The sequence below is a fragment of the Artemia sp. Qi Xiang Cuo genome, chromosome 18 (assembly GCF_049724085.1).
Source record: "Artemia sp. Qi Xiang Cuo chromosome 18, ASM4972408v1, whole genome shotgun sequence".
NCBI classification, from domain to species: domain Eukaryota; kingdom Metazoa; phylum Arthropoda; class Branchiopoda; order Anostraca; family Artemiidae; genus Artemia; species Artemia sp. Qi Xiang Cuo.
This window is the reverse complement of record NC_142811.1, coordinates 4,809,732-4,818,513: the sequence shown is the minus strand read 5'-3', so window position 1 is coordinate 4,818,513 and position 8,782 is coordinate 4,809,732. Positions and strand designations below refer to the sequence as shown.

Sequence of the window (8,782 nt, the reverse complement as noted above, 5' to 3'; positions counted from 1 at the left end):
CTTCCAATCACTTTCGACTATTAAAAAGGGCACAAGCCACTCCAATTTCCAATTGAATGAGCCCTTTTCGTTGTTTCTACGACAACTTCTTTGATACGAAGTGCCCTGCTCCAAAGGAAAACAAAAATGATAAATGATACATTGTGCCAACATCGTTCTTATATGCCCTCAGGGCATAACTTAAAACCCTTCCCCCGAGGGTTTTGGGGGAGTGTCCTCCTCAAAAACATATTTTCTATCTGGAAATCAACTATACTGAACAAAATGGCTATCTCAAAATTTGGATTGAATGTTTGGGGGAATGATGGGCGTGGGGGGGGGGGCTAGTTGCCCTCCAATCACTTTCGACTATTAAAAAGGACACTAGCCCTTTGAATTTCCAGTCATATGAGTCTTTTTTGAAGTTTCTACGACAACACCTTTTATAAAAACCTTATATGCCCCCAGGGCATTACTTACAATCCTTGCCCTGAGGGCTGTGGGGGAGTGTCCTCCTCAAAAACGTATTTTCTATCTTAAAATAAACTACTCTGACAAATTGGCTATCTAAAAATTTTGATTGCATATGTTTGGGGGAATGATTGGCATGCAGGGGGGGGGGGATAGTTGCCCTCCAATCACTTTCGACTATTAAAAAGGGCACTAGCCACTCCAATATACAATCGAATGAACCCTTTTCGAAGTTTCTACGACAACTCCTTCGATACGAAGTACCCGGGGATGGAGAAAAAAACATTGTGCCCACATCGTTCTTTACTAGCCCTTTGAATTTCTAATCGAATGAGCTTTGTTTGAAGTTTCTACGACAACGCCTTCTTTAAAAACCTTATATGCCCCCAGGGCATAACTTAAAACCCTTGCCCTGAGGGCTGTGGGGGAGTGTCCTTCTCAAAAAACATATTTTCTATCTGGAAATCAACTACGCTGAACACAACGGCTATCTCAAAATGTTGATTGGATGTGTTTGGGGAAATGATGGGTGTGGGGGGGGGGGAGTGGGATAGTTGCCCTCTAAACTCTTTAGACTATTAAAAAGGGTACTAGCCCTTCGAATTTCCAATCGAATGAGCCTGTTTTGAAGCTTCTACGACAACACCTTCTATGAAAACCTTATATACCCCCAGGACATAACTTACAACCCTTGCAACCCTTAAATTCTCAACTCTTAAACTCTCAATTTCCAATCGAATGAGCCCCTTTTGAAGTTTCTACGACGACCCTTTCTATAGGAAGTGCCCTGCTCTAAAGGAGAAATATTAAATAGTACATTGTGCCAACATCATTCTTATATGCCCTCAGGGCATAACTTAAAACCCTTGCCCCGAGGGTTGTTAGGGAGTGTCCTCCTCAAAAACATATTTTCTATCTAGAAATCAACTACGCTGAACAAAACGGCTATCTTAAAATTTTGAATGGATGCATTTGGGGGAATGATGGGCGTAGGGGGCTAGTTGCCCTCCAATCACTTTCGACTATTAAAAAGGGCACTAGCCACTCCAACTTCCAATCGAATGAGCCCATTTCGAAGTTTCTACGACAACTCCTTCGATACGAAGTGCCCGGGTGGAGAAAAAAAAATCACATTGTGCCCACATCGTTCTTTACTTAGGCATGTTTGAAGTGTATTTTTGACACAACAAGGCGTTAAAACAAATGAAAAGGAAGGAATTTCTCTATTATTACGAAATGCCTGAGCAGTATAAATGGAATGGCATTACAAGTAGGCTACATGGGAACATAGAATCCGTCGATTACGTGTTATTGGACGAATCCACAACGTACATTTTGCAGTTTTTTCCAAGTGCTTCTATTTACGAGTACTTTTGTATCGTGTGAAGAATGCAACAAGTTTTGAAGATCTTAAAACAGTTGATAACGTTGTATATTCCATTATACAAAAAAGCATACCAGGCTCATGGCCTTGAAGTCGACGACAAACAGTGGTTAAACGCCCGAGAAGAATCGGCACTGTTCAAAATACCTTCTGTAATGCGAATACTCTTCACACTGGTTCTTCGCTTTATGGTAATCCTGCAGATCGCAAGCCTCTTTGGGAAAGATTAAAAAATCAGTTGGCGGAGGATGGCATTTTGCATGCAAGACGAAATAATTTATCCTAAGATCTTGCAGTAAAGCATTCTATCCTATTATTGCATCGAAGTTAAATACGATGGCAATAGAAGGTCGAAATGTTAGATTTGGGTGGAACGATACGGCTTGGAAAACATTGAGACCTATGAAAATGACCGAAGTTTGAAATTACCGAATTTCAGTGAGTCAGCTGTTACTGGAAATAGTATGTATCGGCTTCTGCAAGAAAAACAGCTTGAAATTGTTGACAATATTTTACTGGCTGTCAATGATCCTAATTATTTTGGGAAAAAATGTTTTTGCAATGGATGGACCAGGCGGTACCGGTAAAACATTTTCTTATGATACCTTGTATCACACACTGCGTGGAAAAAATTACAAAGAACAATGTATGGTTTATACAGGAATAGCAGCAACTTTAGTGCCATTTGGACTAACAATACACAAGACCTTTGGCTTGAAAGTTCCATTTTCATCAGATTCTGTTTCCTGTATAAGACCTCGTTCAAGCACAGATTTAGAATTAGCTCAAGTAGATGTTTTCCTACTTGACGAAGCAAGTGTAGGTATATATATATATATATATATATATATATATATATATATATATATATATATATATATATATATATATGTATATATATGTATATATATATATATATATATATATATATATATATATATATATATATATATATATATATATATATATATATATATATATATATATATATATATATATATATATATATATATATTTTTGGGAGGGATTTTTTTCGGAGGGAGGGGGCCGGGCCGGGGGGGACCGAAGGGGGTGGGGGGGTCAACCCCCCCCCCCCCCGTGGATTCTACCTTCACATGCGTAACAGACGAATGCAAACAAAATTAAAGTAGCTTACTCTCAAATTCTACGGGCTCACCGACTACGCCATCAGGAATGTCACCAACTCGAATTTCCTGAGAATTGTAAGCAAAACACCTGAAAAAAGGAAAAAAACAACTCATCAAAAAGTAAAAATAAAATATCCTTTTAAGGAGGTTAGAATACGCTCAGGTGCAGGAGGTTACGTTGTGCCTCTCTTTTTTCAAAAAAAGCAAACACTAAACCGTCGCACGGAAACTCCTTCCCCAAAGACACTCCCTACTCACACCTATATATATATATATACACACACACACACACACACACACACACACACACACACACACACACACACACACACACACACACACACACACACACACACACACACACACACACACACACACACACACACACACACACACACACACACACACACACACACACACACACACACACACACACACACACACACACACACACACACACACACACACACACACACACACACACACACACACACACACACACACACACACACACACACACACACACACACACACACACACACACACACACACACACACACACACACACACACACACACACACACACACACACACACACACACATATATATATATATATATATATATATATATATATATATATATATATATATATATATATATATATATATATATATATATATATATATATATATATATATCACACACATATATATATATATATATATATATATATATATATACATACATACATACATACATACATACATACATACATACGTATATATATATATATATATATATATATATATATATATATATATATATATATATATATATATATATATATATATATATATATATATATATATATATATATATATATATATATATATAGGTGTGGATATCTGTTTTTGACCAATCTGGTAAAATCATAGTTTTTGCAGAATCCACTGCAGCCTAGTGAAGAACTTTACACAAAGGTAAATGAATGAATTTTTTATTCTGTTTATTTATTGTACTCCTTACTCAGTTTTAAGGGTATTGCTGTTTTTAAACATTTTTTTGAGGTAATTGTCCTTTTTCTTGTTTTTTTTTTTTTTTTTTTTTTTACTCTGAAGTACGAATTCGAGCCACCCAGACTTGTGGTGGTGATTTGTTGAGGAATATTTTATCTTACTGTAAGCTACGGTAATGACAGTTGCTAGTCATTTTTCTGAAGTGTGGGTAGAGTAGAATAGAGTAGTATATTTTTATTTATAACACATATATAAATAAATTTCACAAAACAGCGCACATGCCTGGTGGCATACTTTAGCGCTGAAAATATTGCCAACGAAAATACACAGCCATTTTCTAACTAAATTTTACAACAACGAAAAAGAAAATCCTAATGAACAAAATGCTTAGCATGTCATAAGATATTTCTTCACCAGTCTTAGAAAATGTCGCTTGTTGCTGCATTCTCGAACTGATGCTGGAATTGAGTTCTAGATTTTTGGCCAAGTGTGACGGATGCTGAATCCCGCTCTCGATGTCAGGCGAATTTCGCACCGAAAGTCTGAACGATGTGTAGTAGGACAATTATGAAATTGAGAATTAGTTGGGAAAATGTCGCAGAAATTTACAGGTAAATTACTATATTGATAATCGTGAAAAATACTAGAGATAGAAATTAAATGAAGTTGGTCCAAAGAAAAAATTCCTGAAGTCCCATATAGGTATCGAACTAAAGATCTGCAATCAACATTAAAAAGAATCCTCATTGTTTATTCTGAAGTATTTGGAGAGATTTGAAAACAGACGAAAAGGTAGATGCCCAAACCGAAATACAATAGAGAAAATATGTGTGGACGAAATAATAATACATAGATTTTAGAATAGCTTTAGGAAAGAAACGACGAAGACGAGTTAGCATGCCAATATTCCAGGCAGTCTTTAACGATAGTGTTTTTACATATTTATGAAATGTCAAATTTTCATCTGAAATAATCCCATGATATTTGAACTGATCTACCCGTTTTAATTCAAGACCATTTAAGACCGTTCGCGAAAATAACATATATTGACATTTTTTTTCATTAAGAGCTAGTAAATTCCTTGAATACCAATCAGATACAGCTAGTAACGTACTTTCGAGGTTCTGGAAAAGAACTTATAGGTCCCGGTGAGAAGCAAATATTACTACATCATCAGAAAATATTATAATTCTACAAATAGGCAAAACTTGTGGCAAATCATTTATAAAAAGAAGAAATAGAATAGGCCCAAGGACAGAGCCCTGAGGCACTCCGTATTTAATCGGAAAAGTTTCGGAACGGAGATCACGAGATCTATCAACACAATCTAGCCGTCTCCCAGAAAGGTAAGATGCAAAAAATTTAACAGCTTGTGTTGAAAACCCATAAGACTTGAGTTTAAAAAGAAGCAACGAATGATTTAGGGTGTCAAACGCCTTGGCGACATCAAGAAAAATTGCCAAAGCGTGTTGACCATCATCTAGTGAATTATTAATATTTAGTAAGAGCTCATGAATTGCCAGTTCAATTGACTTTCCTTTTATAAAACCATATTGAGCCGTGTATAAAATCTTACTGTCAAATAAATATTTTTGTAAATAATTTTGTATAATATTTTTGGTACTACTAGAGTGAAAATAAATATGCCACATCGTCTAAGAATAGCTATAGGAATTTGTCTCGCCAACAGTATATCAAACAAGAAGTAGAACAAAAATGTGGTTTGACCTGAAAATCTAGGGCTATAATGAAAAAAGATTAACATAGCTAGGTCACACATGAAGGATGCAAATTATGCTTTTTGACAATTCAGTAGGGCTAAACAGAGCGCTGCTTTGGGCTACTTTCATTCAAAAGACTTTACATTACACTTGAAAAACATTAACGCCTAGATGTAGGCCTAAAAATCCTGCTACTCTCAAACGTCTTGAAGAGGTTGAGGAGTTAAATACTTACTAGCCTCACTTCTAAAAGTATAGTCCTTGAAATTACCCCCACCCCTACCCCTAATGGAGCACTATATAATCCAATATATATGTTCCCACTATATTTCATATTCTTTCAGAAAACTTCCTGCATTAGAGGGAATACAAAGAAAGGAGTTACTTACCTAAATGGTGAGTTTGGTAAGGGTTGGCCCAGAAGAAGGACGTCAATAATATACTCTCCGATATACGTGGTCGAAAATTCAATGGTAACGCTTTGCGATTTTGGTCCATCAAAAACGCGTGGTTTAACAGTCGTTCCCATAGGGCCTGAAAATTAACTTCAAATTATAAAAAAAAAAAAAATTCTGTTCAAATTTTTATTCACAGTTGAATGTTATGCAACGTAATATATACAAATCTAGTTGTCAGGGATACATTATTTTATTTTTTTCTTTTCAAAAATTAATTGTCTAGTGCATCCAATACCTCAACTTACATTGCAAAATAAATCAGAAAAAACAGACAGTCTGTTTGAATTCTAATTCTCAACTTAATGCCATACAATACAAAATGTACAAAAATAGTTGTTAGGAATATTCTTGTTAGAAATTATTTATTTCTTCTCAAAAATTAATTGTAGAGTACATGCAGTGCATGAAGTCAACTTATAAAATAAACAAGTAAAAGCATTAAAAATTCAATATTTTTCATACTTCAACGCAATACACTGAAAAATGTGCAAAACTAGTTGTTGAAACACCATATACTAGATTTCCTTCGAAAAATTAACTGTGAAGCGCATTTTTTACGAGAGAAAATATAAAACCAATAATAATATAAAAAGGAAGTTCATTCAAGTTTTTACAAAAAATTTAATGCCGTACAACACAAAGTGTGTAAAACTAGTGCTTAGGTATATTATAGATTATTTTTTATTTACAAAACCAGTTTTAAAGTGCATGCAGTACGTAAATCTTATAAAATAAATAAGAACAAAAAATGGAAAATCTATTTAAGTTTTAGTCACAATTTAATGCCTTACAACACGAAATGTATAAAACTAGTCTTTAGGATTACTATTTTTTTTATTTACCAAACGTTACCAAATTTTTTTTACCAAACGTTAATTGTAAACTTCATGTAAAGCCATGGAGGGTTTCCAGGGCAGCGATGTGCCAAGTATTTTTATATTTACTTAAATGCAAGTAAAATGTACTCCAGAAAATGTTTACTTAAGTATAAGCATCAAGTATTTCTCCAAAGTTCTACTTAAGTAATAAGCATTTTTTAAAATACTTAAGTACTCAAGTATTTTCACAGTACTTCAGTATTAAAGTACTAAAGTTTTACTTATAATTCATAAGTATCACTGGGGAAAAATTACGCAGTGATAATTTATGGCCCCCTTAAGCACCCCTTAAGGCAGTAAGCGCCCCTCAGGGCCTAGTGAGCCTATTAGTAAAATTGGCCTGTTTGTGCCCCCCCTCCACCAAACATTTAGGTTAGTGGTGCCTCGACCTAGGGCTATATCTGGGACAATCACGGGAAGGGGGTGGGGGTGGTGTGTATTATCAGAAAAGCAATCATGGTATTTACGAAGAGCACAAAATAAATAACCTAATAGTACTACTCTTTTTTGTTTTATAATATTCTTTCAGAAAATTCGTAACTCAGCCTTCACAACCAACCTTCGAAAGATAATAATTAAAACGAAATAAAAATTTAGAAAACGGGTATAATATTTCAATAAGATAGTGGCAAAATAAAGAAAAAGCCCTTTTAACACTAATAATAGGAAAAGTGTGAAAATTTTGAATTCACGTTCGGAAGCCTTTTTTAACGGGAAACAAAGAAGAAAGGAAAAAGAACGAACTAAACCAATTAAAAAAACACATAAAGAAAAGAAAAGTGTTTGGTGGACAAACATTTTACTTCTGACAACTGCTAGCAGGGCCGTATCCAGGATTTTTGTTCAGGGGAGGTTTTACTAATTGTTGACTTTTTTGGGGGGGTTTTACTAATTTTTGACTCATTTTTCGACTAATTTCACTGATTTTTACCTAGGTTTTACTAATTTTCGACTTATTTTCGAGTCGGTCAAAAATTTCGGGGGGTCAAACCGGGTAACCCCCCCTGGATACGGCCTTGACTGCTAGTTGTCAGAAGTAAAATGTTTGTCGCCACTGTGGTATCTACTTGATTTCCAGGAAGGTACTGATGAAGACCACACAAAAAGGTAAACAGGAAGGAATACCACTTGCATTTATTTCATAGAGTTTACTACCCAGAAAGGTTCCATGCTGATATTTGTTAGAAAAAACTCCAATGGCAATGATACCCTATGGACTGTAATCCTACTAACTGCTAGTTGTCAGAAGTAAAAAGTTTGTCGCCACTGTGGTATCTACTTGGATTCCAGGAAGGTACTGATGAAGACCACACAAAAAGGTAAACAGGAAGGAATACCACTTGCATTTATTTCATAGAGTTTACTACCCAGAAAGGTTCCATGCTGATATTTGTTAGAAAAAACTCCAATGGCAATGATCCCCTATGGACTGTAATCCTACTAACTGCTAGTTGTCAGAAGTAAAACGTTTGTCGCCACTGTGGTATCTACTTGGTTTCCAGGAAGGTACTGATGAAGACCACACAAAAAGGTAAACAGGAAGGAATACCACTTGCATTTATTTCATAGAGTTTACTACCCAGAAAGGTTCCATGCTGATATTTGTTAGAAAAAACTCCAATGGCAATGATACCCTATGGACTGTAATCCTACTAACTGCTAGTTGTCAGAAGTAAAACGTTTGTCGCCACTGTGGTATCTACTTGGATTCCAGGAAGGTACTGA

General features: G+C 35.4%; 1 protein-coding gene across 3 annotated transcripts in view; it reads right to left on the bottom strand.

Moving 5' to 3' along the window:
• Nucleotides 1-8,782, bottom strand: part of jbug (filamin-type immunoglobulin domains fbug) — a 367,002-nt gene that overhangs the window by 172,866 nt on the left and 185,354 nt on the right. For all 3 annotated transcript variants that reach the window (XM_089104337.1, XM_089104338.1, XM_089104339.1), the window contains 2 exons: nt 6,111-6,255; nt 2,991-3,070 (listed from right to left, as the gene is read on the bottom strand). In XM_089104337.1, coding sequence (XP_088960463.1) covers nt 2,991-3,070; nt 6,111-6,255 — 225 coding nt within the window. The remainder of the gene's footprint in view (nt 1-2,990; nt 3,071-6,110; nt 6,256-8,782) is intronic.